We start from the raw sequence: 19,636 nt of genomic DNA on the forward strand, positions 1-19,636 counted from the left end.
CCTATGCAATTTTTAAGTATGATTTCGAATTAGAAAAATATTTAAAAGTGATCTCGGAACCAAAATACAGAATAACTTTAGCCAGATTTAGAACGTCTTCGCATAATCTGTTCATAGAAACTGGTAGATATGAAAATATAGATAGGGAGGCAAGGCTCTGTAGATTTTGTAACATGAACCAAATTGAAAACGAGTATCACTTTCTGTTAGTTTGCCCTTATTACCGGGATATAAGAAGAAAATTTTTCAAACCCTATTTTTGCCATTGGCCAACTATAAAAAAGTTTGAAAGTATCATATCTACTGCCTCAAATAAAACAATATATTATGTTGCGAAATTTATCTACTTTGCAAACCTTAAGCGCGGAAGATAATAATAAAAGTTGTAAAATCTCCAGTACTCATGAAAAAAAAAATACCTGTGTTTTCATATAACGTTCAGTGTTAAGTCTTAGCTAATCCTTTTTTATATTAAGCTAAACCTCATTTTTATAGATGTCATTTATCAGATATTTCTTTGAAATAACTGAATATGATTATCAATGAATATATGTAATTTATACTTTGTTTTGGAAATTCCATGTTCTCTTTGTGTTCTCTTCGACTTTGTAGCTAGACACATTGTAACATTGTTTAAAGCTAAATAAAATTATTGTATTGTATTGTATATATAATAATTAATTAAATATTGCATGTTACACCTACACAACCTGTGTATACCTGTGGGGGGCTTGTGATAAAACAGTGACCTGTAAAATATATAATTATTATATTATTACTTCTAATGGACCAACGTTGGGCCAACGATGTTTTCTCTGTATAAGTCTTTCCCTGAAAATCAATATCGGGCCAATGCAGAGATATCTGTGACTGAAATTTAAAGTTGGTTCAACGTTGGCCCAACAGCTGTATTTACAATACTTATTAATCATTGTTGGGCCAACAGTGGCCCAACAACGATTATCCTTTGTCGGTTTTCCGTCGTTGGCCCAATGACTTCATGTTTACAGGGTTGTTTTTATAACTGCTGTTTGAAGCCATGAAAAACTGAATTTTTCGGCACACATTATAAGAAACAAACCACTTACTCTCTTATAATCAAATCAATAAACACGTGCGCTCTTTCTTGATGCCGCCAATTAAAAGGGCGTGAAGTATTTACCAGAGGCATGATTTAATCAGTTGGCCTAGGTGTGATAATCCTGATAATCCAATTATACACCTTAATCAGTCGGCAGCTTATTTTAGATAGGACAATAAAAGGGTTTTTAAAATTTGTTTAAATTATAATTATGATGTAGCAATCATTTTATTGCAATAGCATTTACCGAGAGTAAATAAAGTGAAACGATTTTAAACAATATCTGGGAGTATCTAAACATTTAATCAGTTATCGCTCCTAAAAAATTGTGTCCATTGCGCACTTTACCTCCATTGCGCGCCATTGACTTCGCACAAATATCTGCTGTTTGTGTGCCATTTTCATTTCTCAGCATTTTAACGACATTTCCATTAACTATACCAATAATCGTTCCTTCCATTGCGCACTTTACCTCCATTGCGCACTATAGGCGCATGATGAGACTTTTTCGCACATTCCGTTCCGTTTCGGGTACTAATTTGTTGTGCACGGTCAAGGTCGACAACATGGCAGAAGCTGGGGCTAGAATTTTAGTTTATGGTGGAAAAGGCGCTTTAGGATCAGTGATAGTCAACTTCTTTAAAGGAAAAAGCTATGTAAGATATTTTATTTTCGATAGGAAGCATTTGCCACGGCTGTCATTTTCTGTTTATAAACACATTAACATTTATCGATCGCCATATATTAGAAATAGTGGGTGGGGTGAATTCATGATAGTGTATTGCTTAAGGTTACAACTCACTAGATTGCTGTTCTTCTTTATTCTATATAAAATTGACATATTTCTAATGGCAGCAGCACACAACAGGACCCATTTTAAATGTCTGTAACTTACATTTTCTTGAATACATTGTCAGTGCTGAAAACAGATGAAGTTACTTGCAGCTGACATATTCCGTTCCATTGCACTTTTACCGGTTCTGGCGCTTTATTCATACTTCCATGTAAATTAAGCAAGGGGCAACCGAAGGGAAACTTACAAAGTATTATAGTTATACTTGCCATCTATCTCGTGTCGTCACTTATTTCACGGTATTCGAGTTGTGCCACCTACATTTGTGACCTATTTTACGCATGCTAACGAAAAATGTTCCTATCTACAGTTATCTTACAAAATATCTATCAATATTTATCAAAATTGTATTTTTCACATATCTGTTGCAGAAATAAAAAAAAATCCATTAACAAATATTTGCAATGTTTACAATTTCATCTACCAGCTGCTCTGCATTTGTCCTCATTAATTATGCAAATAAAGTCTCACCATATATAAGAGAACCCCAAATTTTACGTAACATTTTCCGGTTAGACAAAACAGCAGGGCTTTTCATCAGGAAATTGGGAAGAGGCCTTGGCCTTCCAAATTGGGAAATTTAGGCGCGATAATTGTCCATTTTGGGAAAAAATATCAACCGAAAGTAAACATCGAAAGACGAAGCAAATTGATCTCCCCTGAAACATGGACTAAAATCCAGGCCATGGAACATAATATATTAGACTGGCTATGTGTCACAACTGGTTCTGTGGGCTGTTAGGCTATTGTGCTACAAGAGACAAACGCTTCCTCTGGAAATACTAAAATGTAAACAAAATCTTAACCATCTGTTGCATGATTTTGGGAAATTTTACCTTGCATTTTGGGAAATATCTCTGCCACAGTTGGGAAAAAATAGTATATTTTTGGATTGGGAAGAGGCCTTTTATAGGCCTCTGTTATATAAGGATGAAAAGCCCTGTTAAACATAATGAACAAAATATCAATATTAGGCTATTAAAACGTCTAAACTCTACGGACTTTAAGGGGGGAGGAGGGGATCAGGGCCCTGTGACCATCTCCACAAAATACACCCACGATACTGAATAGTGAATTGGAACATGTTATATAAGTATCAGGTAGAAAATATTCATATTCATTTATAATACAATGCTTCAGCTCCAATACATTATGACCATGCCCGCGACCTTGTGGTTTACTTGCAAAATATCTGGTGTGTTCACTGCCCAGAGGAGTATATTTCTGATAGTGCCAATGTAAAACAATTCATATAAAACGTTTAAATTGACATTTAATGACTTTTAAGTGTTCCTGTTAGTTTGACTTTGGTAGCTTTTCAGTTTTTAGATAATATTTATTGTTCTTTATCCTGTGGTAGATTGATTGCCACAGTTGTTGGCCTATACCGCGAAATTAGTGATGTGACGTGACGGTGGCTAGCTATTGTTGTACACAAAGTCCTGATTGTTTCTTGAATGATTTCTGATTCATTTTCTCACAGTTAATAATATTGATGCATTATGACATGAAATGTTGTGGTAAAGACAAGAAATTCTCTGTTGTTTTGTTTATTGTTTAATGTCAAGTCGAATGTTAAGCGCTGCGACAATATAGATGGACAGTATAAAGATAGCTTAACACTCTTGAGTGTTCAGGAAGTGCAAAATACAAATTAAAGTACAAAATATATGTGAAGCCTGTTCTGTAATATCTCTTGGCAAAACATAACCCCGTAGAAAGTCATGTTTGAGATAAAAATAAAACATTGTGTATTACATCTAAAAGAATATACACTCGAAACCCTTTGTAATGCTATTCGATATATTGCGGTATTCGGTATAATGCGGTACGCTCTTGGCTCCCAAATTAAAAAAAAAACGAGTCCGCGGATGTTTTTTAATTTGATCATAACCACCGTTAAAACTGCATATACCTGTGTACTTTAACACCTTTGTCATGACAGCTGTGACAAATAATCAATAACTGTCTGCTAGCTTACTTGTTTGCGTAACGCCTTTGTTAAATTTTGAATACATGCAGACATGTGACAATTAGGCAATCAAGACCGTGTCAAAATTAGATTGTTTGCATTGATAACAAACGTGTATCATTGGTCAGTCAACTATCAAACCATTTAAGTTTGCATCAACAACATGCCCAGTTTCATAATAAAATGCAGCCGTTTTCGTAATAATCCCATTCTCTCTTTATTATCATAGATCTAGTTTAGTTTACCATTTTCGATCTTATTTTATCCATTTTGAAAAACTGTGCGCGTTTTTTCTCATTCGTACATTTTATTTATTTTCCATGTGTTTAAAAACCCGCGCTATTGTAATTTTCATGACCGCGCGCTTCTCACACAGCGTTGTATGTTTACTCCCGGGATTCAGAATTTCAACTTTCTTTTAGAATTACGACAAAATGGGAAGATGAAACAGCATTATATTTTTTTAAATGTATTTTCCAGTAGCATATATATAAGGTAAATAAATGTCCCGTTTATACACTTAGAATTTCTTATATAACATGAAGCAGTGTTCAAAATACGTCTAATGCGTTACGAATGGGTGGGTTATTGCATACTTGGCATTTACGGCCAGCCCGTGTTATAAATATAACCCCACTAGATCCACGGGTCTCGAAACTTGGACCCCGATGACAGCGTTATAAAGGGGTCCCAGTGTACAGCAAGATATAACCACCAATGAACACTTTGTAAAAGTAGGTTTGTAATATACTAATATGTATGAAGATAATGCTGCGTTGGTATTGGTGCCAGCTGTTGAAGGGTTCACATCAAGCATGCATGGAAGGCCAAGCTCAATAAAGACTGTCAACTGCATTTTAAAATTTTAATCATTTAAATTCCTATTTGTCATGTTCAAATGTGAATTTTAATATGAAAGGATATGGGGGCTTTGTCAGTGAAAAGGTCAAATGAAAAACACCACATGCCAGAGTTTAGATCCATGACCTGTATGTATGAAATGCCAAGTTGTCAACTGTGAATATGTTATCAAACCAGATTTTTCAAGTACACAACTTGAAAACATACAAATATAAGTACGAAAAATGTCCTAGGCCTATAAATAAGACCTGACATTTTTAGCTCAACTATACTAAATATATGGAGTCTGAGAGAGCTATCCTACTGACATCCTGGCATTGGCAGCGTCTTTCCGCGTCCCCTTCTTGGTTAAAGTTTTTTGTACACTTCCTCTTTTTTCTCCTTATCTCTGTAATTACTTGATGGATTTGCTTTAAACTTAAAATAGGTATTCCTCACCATCACCCACATCATCTGTCATAAGGGCCATAACTCTCACACCAATCTTTCATGAATTATTCCCCTTTTTACTTAGAATTTCAAGTTAAAGATTTGGTGCACTTTCACTCTATCTCAGTTATATTACTAGATGGATTTGATTCAAATTTAAAATAGTTGTTCTACACCATCACCCACATCATATGACACAAAGTCCATAACTCTGGCACCATTTTTTCATGAATAATGCCCCCTTTTTTAATTGAAATTTCAGGTTAAAGTTTTGGTGCACTTTCACTCTATCTCAGTTATAACTAAATGGATCAGATTTAAACTTAAAATAATTGTTCCACATCATATGACACAAAGTTCATTACTGTTGTACAAATGTTTCATAAATTATGCCCCCTTTCTACATAGAATTTCAGGTTAAAGTTTTGGTGCACTTTCACTCTATCTGTTATTACTAAATGGATTTGATTCAAACTTAATTGTTCAGCATCATCACCCACATCATATGGCACACAGGCCATAACTCTTGCACCAATTTTTCATGAATTATTCCCCCTTTTGACTTACAATTTCAGGTTAAAGTTTTGATGCACTTTCACTCTATCTCAGTTATTACTAAATGGATTTGATTCAAACTGAAAATAGTTGTTCCACCTTATCACCCACGTCATATGACACAAGGTGCATAACTCTGGCACCAATTTTTCATGAATTATGTCCCCTTTTACTTAGAATTTAAGGTTAATTTTGATGCATTTTCAATATATCTCAATTATTACTGTATGGATTTGATTCAAACTTGAAGTAGTTGTTCTACATCATCATCCACATCATATGACACAAGGTGCATAACTCTTGCACCAAAATTTTATGAATTATGCCCCCTTTTTGCTTAGAGTTATACTTATTTAGTGTTTTGATATACTTTATCTTTATCTCTCTTATTACTTAATATTTTTGACACATAGTCAAGCTGTTGTGCAATATCTTCATCCACCATTCGAGTCATTAAACACTCCAGTGACAGCTCCAGCTTCCTCAGATATGCCCAGTTTCACTATCCAACATCGAAATAGTCGAGCGTGCTGTCTACTGTGACAGCTCTTGATCATTTTGACGTCTGTTGGTTATGTCAGGTCTCATTGGATTGCCATGCATAAGAAGTAGTGAGCATCCAACAAACCTTGTTGCCTTAAATCTTCAAGTTATTACATTCGGAAGGTAAAGAACACTGCTTACACTGAAAAAAACTCCTTTTTTCAACTGCCTAGATAAAAAATTACCAAAATCTACTTTTTTATGTACAAACAGGCCAAGGGATGTAAAAAAATTTCCCACCATTTGCCCTGCAGAACCAGTAGCCAGTAAAATCTACTCGCCTTTAGTGAACAGTCACTTGCCCTAATAAAATAACAAGTTGAACTATCTTGGTGCTCAGCATTAAGATGATAGGTTTAGGACTGGTAAGTCTGGAATCAGTATAACTTGACTGGATGGGGTATCAGAGATCATTTATATTTTCATAAGAAAGAAGAAGTGACATTCCTTGTAATATAAAGGGTGTGAAGAGTTTGTTCCAGTGAAGAAAACAGTTATATTATTTCACTGAGTTGTAATAGACATTAATTAGGTTCGGAGTTCTGTTAACTAGAAGACTATCTATGATCATGTTGTGGGTTTTATTACTGGATAGGTTCAGATAAGTGTATTGCACTTGGTGAACAATATTGTCGAAAATAGATTTTTTTCACTTTAGCATCATGGGCAGGATAGGACACTTCACAGATATATATAGGAATCATTTTTTGGATTTAAATTAAAGTGTATGAGTTTGTATTGTACATACAAGATTTAAAGCTGACTGTAGAATAAACTAAAGTAGCAATGATTGTTTATTTTCAAAAGTTGAAATTTTCTGAATTAATGAATTATGATTATGTAAATTCAAAAACCAGTGCAGGCTTGTCAAAACATATTTTGCTTTAATAAGCTTCTTCAGCTGACATATGTACAATATATGAAACATGGATGTGACTTTGGCATGCCAAATGTTAAGGTGCTACAAATGGCACAAAGATGTATAGCACAATCTGAATTTACATTAAGGTTTTTAGGCCCCTTTTCTTAGTAAAATAGTAAAGCCCTGTCATTAAGTATGACTGAAAAAAAGTATGACTGAAAAAGCTATGTATGTCTTGCCTTGGCTTCCATGTTTTTGCCATGCTGGTTTACTTTTCCAGTTGGAACAGACTTTCCTAAACACTTTTAGACTTTAAAAATTAAATTAGTAGGTTGACACTTTAGTAGGTTTTCCTAGATTTCTTTATCATATCCTACAATTAACACTTGCTAATATTTTTCCTGTTATTTTGATAACTGGATCCAGATGCACAGTTTACTGCTTTATGCCCTCAAGATACACATTATTAATGCTATAATGTTTTAGTGGGTTGGTTCCATCGATTTGGCACCCAATGAGCAAGCAGACGGTAATGTTATAGTAAAACCTGGAGATTCCTGGACAGAACAAGAAGACCAGATCACCAGCGGTGTTGAAACTTTGCTCGGAGACACCAAACTTGACGCCATTCTGTGTGTAGCGGGCGGCTGGGCTGGAGGAAATGCAGCTAATAAAGGTGAAGTCAACTAAATGAAACTATTATGTAAATGTTTTGTGATTGATTTTAGATTTCAGTCTTTTATTATGCAATTTTTATGGCTGCTGGCCTTATACAGCACCAGTCTATTAGCGTGATACATTCCAAGATAACTAGGCTAGTACTTGGTTAATTTGCACTGTAATTATGTCTCCCCACATGTGGGTTAATATATTGTTTGTCAGTTTGTTTGTTGATCCGTGCGTCCATCTGGATTTGTTTGTCCCGGACCATAACTTTGACATACATGGAGCAATCTTGTTTATATTTAGCATGAATGTTAACCTCAGTGAGACGGAGTGTCTTGCGCAAACCACAGGTTCCTATCTCAAAGGTCAAGGTCACAGTTGGAGGTCAAAGGTCGTGTCAGATCTTGTCAGGCCCATAACTTTGACATGCATTGAGGAATCTTGTTATATTTAGCATGAATGTTTAACTCATTGAGACGGTCTCAAAGGTCAAGGTCATAGTAAGGGGTCAAAGGGCGGGCTCGACATATTGCCTATGGGCATCTAGTATTATCTATGGTCTTATTACCTTATAAATTGCTATTTGTGTTTCAGCATTTATCAAAAATGCAGATGCAATGTGGAAGCAAAGTGTATGGACATCTTCAATAGCTGCAGGTTTAGCTGCTAAGTACCTGAAGGAAGGGGGACTACTCACATTGCCAGGGGCTCAACCAGCATTAGAGGGAACAGCAGGTGAGTGACTTCATTAACTGCAAGTTATGTCCCAATGCAGATATCTGAAGAAAGGGGGACAACTCACACTGTCACATGCCCTATCAGTACTGAGGGAACAGCAGATAGGTGACCACAGAAGCTACAAGAATAGCAGCTAAATATCTGAAGGACCAAAATCAGAAGCAACAGCAGGTAAATGACCTCTCCATAGCTGCAAAGTAAGCAGCTAAACATGTGAAGGAAGGGAGACTACCCACACTTTCAGAAGTCCAACCAGGGTAACAGGTAAGTGACCTTCATAGATACAAGGTAGATAGCTAAATTTGTGAAGGAAGCGGGACAACTCGCATTTTCGGGAGCCCCACCAGCATGAAAGGGAAGTGCAGGTAAGTGACTAAAGAACCTGCAAGGTTAGCAGCTAAATATGTGAAGGAAGGGGTACTACTCACACTTCCAGGAGCCAGCATTAGAGCACACAGCATGTAAGTGATCTCAATAGCTGCAAGTTTAGCAGCCATGCAAGTTTCTGAATGAAGGTGGACTTTTCGAATAGAATAATAGCGGACTCTGATTGAGTCTAAATTTCAGACTTAAAATGTTCATGGTTTTAGGCCAAAGAAATATACTTCATTCAAGTATAAAGCCTAAGTGTGTAATATAATTGATTAAATTTACCAGGTATGATTGGATATGGTATGGCTAAGGCAGCAATTCACCAGCTAGTGAAAAGTTTGGCAGCATCAAACAGTGGCCTTCCAGCTAATTCTACCTCAGTAGCAATACTTCCGTAAGTATTACACAAAGTAGGTTCTCTTGAAAAAAATTTCTTACCCTCAGCCTCTGATAAAATGCCAAATGGTTTATTGTTATTAGATGTTTTATTACAATACTAGTGAAATTAAAATTTGAAAGTTTGAATTTTATGGGAATAAAGAAAGCTACAGCATAAATTTGATAGTTACTATTATCTTGTGACCATCTGAGAATTTACATGGTTAGATTCTCCATCCTGGTGAACATAATGCAGTATTTCCCTCCTTAGAGAACCATAGCCCCATTGAGAGAACAACCTGGATCAAAAAGTTTGTGACAGAGGATAATCATTGTTATTAATCCCAAAAAGTAGCCTGTTGGTATTGTATAATGAAGCCCTTCTTGCCTGGAAATTCTGAAAAGTTTAACAGCCATGAATAGTGGTCTCAGTCCAGAATAATTTCCATCTGTTTTTAATGGTTCTTTAAACCTGAAACCTGTAAAAGTCAACTTTTCTTTTGAGTTTCAAGACTGTTCAGTTTATAGTGTTTTTACTGTATTGTATTGTTCAATTGATTTGTTGTTTTTTGAACTAGTGTAACTCTTGACACACCAATGAACAGAAAATGGATGCCTGACGCAGACCACACTACATGGACTCCACTAGAGTTTATTGCCGAGTAAGTATAAAGTAATGAGATAATAACCAGGCCCGTGTGCAGGAATTTTTTGCTGGGGGGGCCGAACCTGGGGTGGGTTCGGGAGGGGTATCCCCTCCCGATTGCGAATTTTTTTTAATATGGCACATGAATAGATGCATTTTCCTGCTACCTGAAACACCTTTAAGGATGCATGAATGTATCATATATTTAAGGAAAAGTCTACTTTTTAATCATTTCATCGTGCCTTTTTCAGTGTATGTATGATTGTACAGTCACAGTGTATGGACTTATTTTTCTGTATGATACCCAGTTGAAAAAAATGTTGAAGTTTTAAGATGATTATTAAGAAGACTAGCTCCTAGACTATGATATTTTTTTCCCATTTTTATGTCATATGATTTTTGAATAAAATATGTATTAATTGTCATCATGTCGCTTGTCGCGTCAGAAGTAACGACTGTTGTCGTCGTTGACTGAATTAATGTTTTATGTCTAGGTAGCTATTTGTCCTTGCAAATATCAAATGTTTTTATGTTTGAAAATTGGAATACTTTTCACCATGATTTCAAATGCTGACCTCTGTAAAGTCAAGAAACATAAATCATTGCTTTTGAAGATTTATGCTTTTGTACTTGAAAAATATCAGATTCTGATTAAGTTATATTTTAGTGTCATAAATCCCCTAACTACTAAAGTATTTGCTTTGAAACTGGAAATACTTTTAAACCATGAAATTTAAGTAAGGTTATTGCAAAGATAATAACTGCCATACTTCTTTTTTAGCAAATAATTGGAATGGCCTTTGTAGAACAAGAAAACCATCAATTATTGGTTTAGTTTATTTTAGATCATTTGATTTCTAAACAACCAACAGCTATCATCTTTGAAACTTGAATACTGTCAAACCATAATACAGAACTGTACATCAAACCAATCAAGTACCATCTGCGATAGAAGCTCACAGATAATTATTACCTTGAATGCCTAGGCAAATATTTCCATGGACAGTTTTATGTCTTTAGCTGTGATGCTTGTTCAAATACCAAGTTCTTATCAAATTTGCTATTGAGCTAGTATAAAAATGCAACAGCACCAGTGTTCACCCCCCCCCCTACTGGACCGTCCTATACAGCATGTAAGTAATACCATCATTCTGCTTTGCAAGATTAAAGACCTTTGGATCTTAAAAATATCAAGATTTAATGTATAAGTTTTATTCTGTGTCAAACTTTATCTCTTTAAACTATCAAAGCTATTGCTTTGAACTTGCAACACTTGTCACACATAAGCTGACCTGGTACAGCAAGCAACATAACCCATCCTGCTTTTTGCAATAATTATTGCCCCTTTTGGACTTAGAAAAATCATTTTCTTGGTTGAATATTATGTTTAAGTCAACTTTTCTCATAAACTATCAGCTATTGCTTTAAAACTTGCAACAGTTTTTCACCATCATAAGTGGACACTGTACATCAAGAAACATAACTCTATCCTGCTTTTTGCAAGAATGATGGCCCTTTTTAGACTTAGAAAATCATGGGTAGGACAATATTTCTATTATACAAAAAAAAATCAGATGAGCGTCAGCACCCGCAAGGCGGTGCTCTTGTTATGATTTCATGTAGTGAACTGAGCCAGTCTATATACTATGTCCAATATTACAATTTTAACATCAGTCCTCTTAGAAAATCTCTAGAATAGACTGACTTTTGTCTCTATGAACATAAAAAAGAAAAAAAATCATAGAAATGTCGTAATTATCAGTCTAGTGGCTAGTCTAATTATTAAGGGTATCCTATTTGCAAAATGGCCAAATGTTTTTAGATTTCCAACAAAACAAACGAAATATTATGACAATTACTATTTACATCATAGATTTCAAATGACAATGAACTCTTAACTGTACCAAAGATCTATAAAAATAAATAGATGTGTATTTTATACTTCTTTGACTGTACAAACTATAACATCACAGCACATATTAAGTGATATTTTTATGTATAAAACCCCTCATAAGTAACGAGTATTAGATGCGTTTTGTGAGATTTACTGAGAAACTACTTTTAAAACTATGAGAATTTTTAAGTAAGGTTATTGGACCCAAAAGAGTAAAATTGATACAGTAGTTTCAAATTCATAATTGTGGTAAAATAAAAAGATCAATTTAATAAATTTGGGGAATGTGCCTTAATGTAGAAACAAAATACAACCATCATAATGTTTCAATTTTCAGATTCATTTTAAGATTTAATTAAACAAAACCAACAATGTTCTGATCATTTTATAACACTTCCAAAGAGTAAAAAACATAATACATGAATAGTTTCTCCACTACCCAATCAAGTACCGATCAAGCGATCAACGAAGCATGCACAGATAAACTTTTACCTGTGACATGCCGGGGGCTAATTTCCACTACCGGACACGGTTTTATGGCTCTTTAGCCTGTGTATTGCTGTCAAATCAAGCCAGTTGCGCTGGTGTATAAATTTGTAAATTGAGGGGCCCATAGTAATAAAAATCGTAACTAGGCAGCCAGCTGGGGGGGCCCAGGCCCCCTGGCCCCCCACCTGGACACGTGCCTGATAACAGACTGGTAGAGTGAATATGTTCCCATCAGTTCTGCACCTACAACCAGTAAAAGAATCGTGTAATCCAAACAAACAAGACTTGAATGTATAATTCCCATTCATTCCTGTTCAAAAGCTGTAATCCATGAATTGAAGGAAAGATAAAATCATTATGTGCTTGACTTTAGAAAGGAACAAGAAGAAAACGGCTGATTTGAGGGTTAGTTCGAGCCTCACTCGGGGCGTTGAACTCTTCATGTGAGGAAGCCATCCAGCTGGCTTACGGAAGGTCGGTGGTTCTACCCAGGTGCCCGCTCGTGATAAAATAATGTACAGAGGGGCACCTGGGGTCTTCCTCCACCATTAAAGCTGGAAATCGCCATATGACCTATCATGTGCAGGTGCGACGTTAAATCCAAAACAAAACAAAATGGCTGATTTGGTAAGTTTGATATTTTAAGGATTACGCATATTTTTATCCATGCAAATGTATTTGATATTACACTACTGCTGTACAGTACTGTCAAATCATTTAATTTAGTGAGCATGAAATTTTGGGTCAAAATAGCAATTTGTGAGGGGGGGGAGGTGGGGGGTGCAATATTGATTGTGGATTTCATCTTTTACAGATAAAATGTAGATGAATTTTATGTGTTTGTTGGGATTTTGGTTCTTAAATTGTTGCAGCCTTGAAATACATGAAAATTAGCCTCCCATGAAATATTAATGCGTTTTACATAGTGTTGGGAACGAATACTGAAATCAATATTAGAATATTCGGTTTGCCTTATTCGAATATATTCAAATACTCGGTTTGTTTTAATGAAAGCTTTAAATTCTTAAGTGATTGGCATAAATACAATGTATCCATTTGTTTAAAGGGTGAATCATCGTTCGTAATAAGGCCTAAAAAATGTTTTTTTCGGGTAACCCAACCCTAAACCCGCCAACCCTAGCGTTTTATTTCACGATTCTGTCAGTATAATGATAAGCATATTTACCTAATTCTGTGTTTTAGCTTCCAAATGATACAAAAAAAAAAATCAAATTGATTATAATTTGGACTGTCGCATTTGAATCTAAAAATAGAAGGTCGTCCCATTTAAGCATGTGTCGCGCTGTTGTATTACCGCCGCCATTTTGAAAGTTTTCAGTCGGCGTGTAAAAAAGCAAGTAAGGCAGACTTAAACCTCCTTCAACATGATCTTTTGCATCAATCATATGTTATTTCTTGATTTATTATAAACTACTTAAAAATTATTTCGAGTACAGCCGATTGCGGATAAAAACTGATTCTGTGGACGGTCTGAAATGTCGCACAAAATATTGTAAAAAGATCGACAATATCTACAAGTTTGGTATGGTTTTCGAAAAAAATAAATTCTAAAACTTGTTACATAAAACAGGCGCCAATTAAAATGAACAAAAGATAAAAAAGGTATCACATTTACGCCCAATGCAAACTGTTAATCCGTAACGATGACCCCAGCTAATTATGCTGTGCAATTTTCTTGTTAATTGGACATCTTTTGACATACATCTGACACATTTACGATGTTGCAAACTGTTAATCTGTAACAGTGACCCCTGCCAATTATTGATTGCTATTTTCCTGTTAATTGGAGAGCTTTTGATACGCGATAAAAATACGACAGAACCTATGGTTTTATTCTGTAGAATTAGCATTTATTTATTGCCCAAAATCAATAATACTTATTTTGAAAAGAATAAATAAATAAATAACGAATATTCGAATTTGATTTTCATATTCGAATATTCAACCTATTTTCGAATTTCGAATATTCGTTCCCATCCCTGGAACTTTTACTTTTACAGTATTTGATTTATAACAAACCCATGTCATGTCACACTTTCAGGACATTCCTTAAGTGGATTAACAATGAGGGTCGACCAGAAAGTGGAAGTCTCATACAGTTGATCACAAAGGACAGCAAAACAGAGCTATGTCCGGCCAAATAGTGTGACACAGAGGATGAGGCGGAGGCATGATTGATACTGCTTTTATGTTTGAGTGAGAAATGTAATTTTAGAACTAACAAGTTAAAATGTCCTGTCTGGTGAATCATTGGTAGAAAAAATGCAATATTTGTACCCACCAACTGCCAGCTGTTTACCAAAACAAGATAGGGATAATTAATTCAGGGTTTCTATATGGGACTCTATATTGTTTTTGTTTTAGGATAATTATGTTATTGTTTTTGTGGTTTTAAACTCAATCAACTTGTTTTGTTTTATGCAATAGCATTTGTGAGTATCTGTAGATAATGATATTTTTCAGAAGCATGTATCGTAATTAAAAAGCATTTTGAAAAAGTGCTTTAATTTAAACATTATTTGGCTCATTTTGATCTTAAGTAGATGGTTTTTTATCAAAATGTTACAGTTTGTGAAGAAATTTAGGCAGACGTTTAATTTTTACAAAACAAATTTCAGGTATTATGTATAAGGATAATTAATATACTGTGTATTATATTGAACATTTTCAATTATTGGTGTGTTTCACAACATGCGCCCATTCTCAAAGGTGAAAATAGAATTTAACAAAATAAGGGCAAATACGATAGTTCGCTGTAGATATTTAAAACTGCAAATTTTATACTAGCCAAAAATAAAATCCAAAAGGTGTTTTGTAAATTTGTCAAAATTGGACTTTACAAAATATGTTAAAAGTACAGTGAAACCTTGTTATAAATGCATTTATTTTAGGTGAGGGTGTTACTGGTATGTTGCATTGTAACAATAAGTATGGTAGTTAACCCTTAGCCTGCTGGCGGCAGATGATTCTGCCTTTGCGACCAGTGCAGACCAAGATCAGCCTGCACATCCGTGCAGTCTGATCATGGTCTGCACTGTTCGCTATTCAGTCAGTAAATTTTCAGTGAAAACCCCTTTGAGTAATAAGTGGTACTGTCCAAATTGAAAGACGGACCAGTCCATTATAGAAATATAGCAGGGTAAGGGTTAATATCAATTCAGGGTAGACTAATTGTTGTGCACTTGTTGTAAAAGTAAATATTTGACTGACTATTTTTCTAATTTAGTTATTATTTACAAAAATAAATGTATTACTGTTTAGCAGTAATTTATCTTGCCAATTGTTTAACCTAGTCAAAGGTTTACCAAGCCTGTATTATTTTGGAACTTTTACTTTCAACAAAAATCGTTCTTTAAATTTTGAAACTTAACAAGCTTGCATAGTAATGATTAATGTGAGTTTAAGGGGATGCAAATAAGAAATCTTTTTTTTTATAGTCGAGACAAGCAAAGGTGTTTCTTATTTAAAAAGGATCTGGCTTTTCACAAAATTTGCATTCGAAAAGATATATTATTTCATAACAAAACAAAATTTAAAAAAATTTAATCAGTACAACTCTCACTTGTTTTAAATATCTGAGAAAAACTTGCCTGTTTTTTTTTGTCATCCCTTTGACATTTCATACGTTTTAGTTTTAAGTAAACAGGAAAAAGAATGTCCCTTTTTTGTTTTTCAAACTTCAGGGGAGATAATATATGAAGATCACTTAGAAACATTTATAAGTTTAAAAATCTGTTGTTCCTTTCTACTAGGGGTTTGAACAGAGTAAAATCTTACAAAGCAAATTCTGAAGATGTGAATAGGATCCTGATTAAAGGATTGTTTAGAATTTTATTCTTAGCTTCTTTTTTGTCTAACAGTTGATTGGAGAGTGCAAGTATAATTCATTAATTGTGTAGTATTTTCCTATGTCACAAATCTTACAAACTGTGATGCAAAATATATATCATTCCAGAAGTGCTATTATTGATAGGTGCCAAGCATTATATTTTCATATAGTCCATGACTCAAGTTTGAAAAATTTCATCATGTGTAATTCATCCATTTTAGACCGAAAGTTTTGAAGTTTAGGGATATAAAATATACTGTTTGGAAAACTTATTTGTTAGCTGCATTTTGTTTGATTTTACAGTTCCGTTAGTTTAGTGAGAGGCTAACTGTAATGGTATTATTTTAAGGAGTACAATATGAACCTGGTACTACATATATTAAGATTTTATGGTAGAACTTGAATAGGCAACAATCTGAGTGACAGGCTTATTGCATGCAATTTTGTCACTGATTGTAGGATCTATTAAGAAGTTAATTGTAGGTCAGCCTTTCAAATGTTTTTGCTGCTTGCTTACAGGCCAGTTATATAGGTTTTCAGCAACTGTCTTACCTATGCACATTTCATTATTAGACATGTGCTAAATAACAGACGAAGTTTGCTATGTTTTCCTTTAGTTTTGTAGTTGATGAAACCCCACCCCCCCTCACACCCACCCCCAAACAAGCTTGTTCTAAAAGATTCCATTCCTGGACCAGTAGTTTTCATCCCAATATTTTCTTGTCCACATACATTTGCATAGACAAAACTCAGTATTTTCTTTCTTTAGTCTCACCAGAGAATAATATTCCATTCAAGTAGTTTTCATCCCAATATTCTCTTGTTCACATACAGTTACCTAACCAACACTTTGTATTTTTAGCTCGTCTGATTTTTAAAAAAAAATATACAAGGTATTGTCATTTGATTGTTGGCTTTGGCGTTGGTTAAAATTTTTGTTTAGGTTCAGCTTTTCTCAAAAACCATAAGAGCTACAGCTTTGAAACTTGGCACACTTGATAGTCATCATTATGTGACTAAGTAGGCCAGGAACCATAACTCTGATATGCATTTTGTCAAAATTATGGCCCTTTTTGTACTTAGAAAATTTGAATTATTTTTAATTGAAATCGTGCTCGTTTTAAATGAAATAGCTACAGTACAATACATTTTTGTAACTGTACAATGTCTTTGGTGTGTTTTTGATTAATTTGTTTTATTGAGATTATTTAGATAATACTGTACTTTCGGATTGAGATTTTTACTGCTGACTTGTTCAGGTTTACTAAAATGCATTTTTGTTATTTACATTTAAGGCCCCATTCCTTTGGCTGCTCAGAAGATTCTGCACATACTCTTAGAAAATGAATGGAGTGAAAAAGAGTACTGTTCTGGAATGTTTAGAATGTGCGTGGAATGCTCTAAATAAAATCTGGTGCAGAAAGAACAGTCAGTTGTTAATATTTCCAACAATGGAAATTAGGTTTTGGTTCCTAATCTCAAAATGACTGGGCACCAGAACAGAACAGCGTACTGTACTGTTCCTTTGACAACATTTAGAAGATTACTCCAGAATTTTAACCTTTTGCCTGCTATCGGCAAGTGATTCTGCCTATGCGACCAGTGCAGACGAAGATCAGCCTGCACATCCGTGCAGTCTGATCATGGTCTGCACTGTTTGCTGTTCAGTCAGTAAATTTTCAGTGAAAACCCCTTCGAATCATAAATGGTATTGCCCATATTGAATGATAGACCAGACCATTTTAGAAATTTAGAATGTTAAGGGTTAAGAACCCTGTTCTAAGTAGTCAAAGGAATATAGCCTTTGATTTATTTTCTAATAATGTTTAATGTGGTATATTCATGCTTTTATGTGTAATCAAAGTATTGTATTGTAATCAAAACTAGTCTGACATGATAGTATAATTATGTTGTATTTTGGTGAGATTAAGGCAGCTTGTTCTTCTATAATAGTCAAGATGTAATAATAAACATTCTCAGTATTATCAGCTGGTTTGAAAATGAAGTGAATATATAATAATTATCACTGGTATATACAGTGTGAGACAAAGATTCACTTTGGAAATTTTCAATATTTTGAACATGTGCATCGAATGGGTATTTTCCATTGAAAGTCAAGAAATGTAACTTGTTTAAAAACAGAGTAGTGATTCAGAGTAGTTACTTCCCTTGATTGACTATAATTTAAAGATAAGATCATTTTTTGAAGTGTTTAAAACACAGCAAAACTTGTTTAATTTCCAGTATACTTTGCAAAGGAAATATAGTGACCAACAGGGAGACTAAAAGTGTTTTCTTGATCAGAGACAATTTAATTGTGATACTCAGCCAGTAAGAATGAAAGTAGCATGTCCATGACATAGTCTCACATAGGTCACATTGCAGTTCTATTTTTCTATTTTGGAAGCTTATGAATTTTAAATAGATTAAAATTTTGGCCACATTTAAAATACCTAATTGAGTTCTACTGTTTGGTGCAAAATATAGTGATAAAACTTATATTTCATATTTTGTCTTTTTATAATCATGTTGTGACAGACCAGATTATATTTAGATTTTTTGTGTCAACCAGGATGGTAATGATGTTGTTTACTGGCTGTAATTTTGTTGTGAAGACCTCAATACAATCTGATTGAAGGTGGTTACATAACTTTGTTTTTTTTTCTTTCTCCGTTTTTAACCAGTATCCTCTGTTTGATAGGCAAGAACTTGAAAACTTATGGAAGTTCATACCTTTTGTTGATGGGGTTTATCCCCTCCCCCAACTCACAAAAACATTAATAGCAAAAAAAAAAAACAAACAACAACCAAAATTGAGACCTTTGTGGTAGATACCTTATCAGACTTCTCCTGCTGTTCCCCACTGAGGGTTTGTGCCTTGCTGAGAGTTGAATTGATCTGTGGTTCTACCTAATAGAGGTTTATACATGTACATGAAAACCAGATCGAAAGGGGCACATTAGGCATTTATACAGGTGGCCGCAGTGACAATAAATGGGTTTGATGGTTTGAATTTTAAATGTTTCCAATAGGTGTCGGAGCTTTGATCTGACTGACGTGACAAGATTCATCCACACACGCCCACCCCGATCAGACAGAGACTTGCTCTGTTTCCGACTACTTTGACGTTTAAGCATATATTAACAAGATCACGTACTGTTAAAACACACTTTTATGCACCCTTTTGAAGAATGAGGTGTATATTGTTTTGTAGATGTTGGTCCATAGACCAGTCTGTTTCCTGATAATAACTCGAGAACGCTTGGGCCTAGGATCATGAAAGTTGATAGAGGGGTTGGCCATGACCAGCAGATTGACCCCTATTGATTTTGAAGTCAAAGGTCAAGGTCACAGTGACCCGGATTATTTTAACCGTTTCCGGACAATAACTTGAAAACACTGTGGCCTAGGAGCACAAAACTTAATAGGGAGGTTGATGATGACCAG

General features: G+C 34.7%; 1 protein-coding gene across 1 annotated transcript; it reads left to right on the top strand.

Moving 5' to 3' along the window:
- The first annotated feature begins 1,616 nt into the window (after positions 1 to 1,616).
- Positions 1,617 to 18,830, top strand: LOC128559468 (dihydropteridine reductase-like). The gene is made up of 6 exons (XM_053551204.1): positions 1,617 to 1,737; positions 7,643 to 7,832; positions 8,417 to 8,557; positions 9,218 to 9,326; positions 9,889 to 9,972; positions 14,402 to 18,830. The coding sequence occupies exons 1-6, from the start codon at positions 1,648 to 1,650 to the stop codon at positions 14,502 to 14,504; spliced, it is 717 nt and encodes a 238-aa protein (XP_053407179.1). The 5' UTR covers positions 1,617 to 1,647; the 3' UTR covers positions 14,505 to 18,830.
- The last annotated feature ends 806 nt before the right edge of the window (positions 18,831 to 19,636 follow it).

This window comes from Mercenaria mercenaria, chromosome 9 (assembly GCF_021730395.1).
Source record: "Mercenaria mercenaria strain notata chromosome 9, MADL_Memer_1, whole genome shotgun sequence".
NCBI classification, from domain to species: domain Eukaryota; kingdom Metazoa; phylum Mollusca; class Bivalvia; order Venerida; family Veneridae; genus Mercenaria; species Mercenaria mercenaria.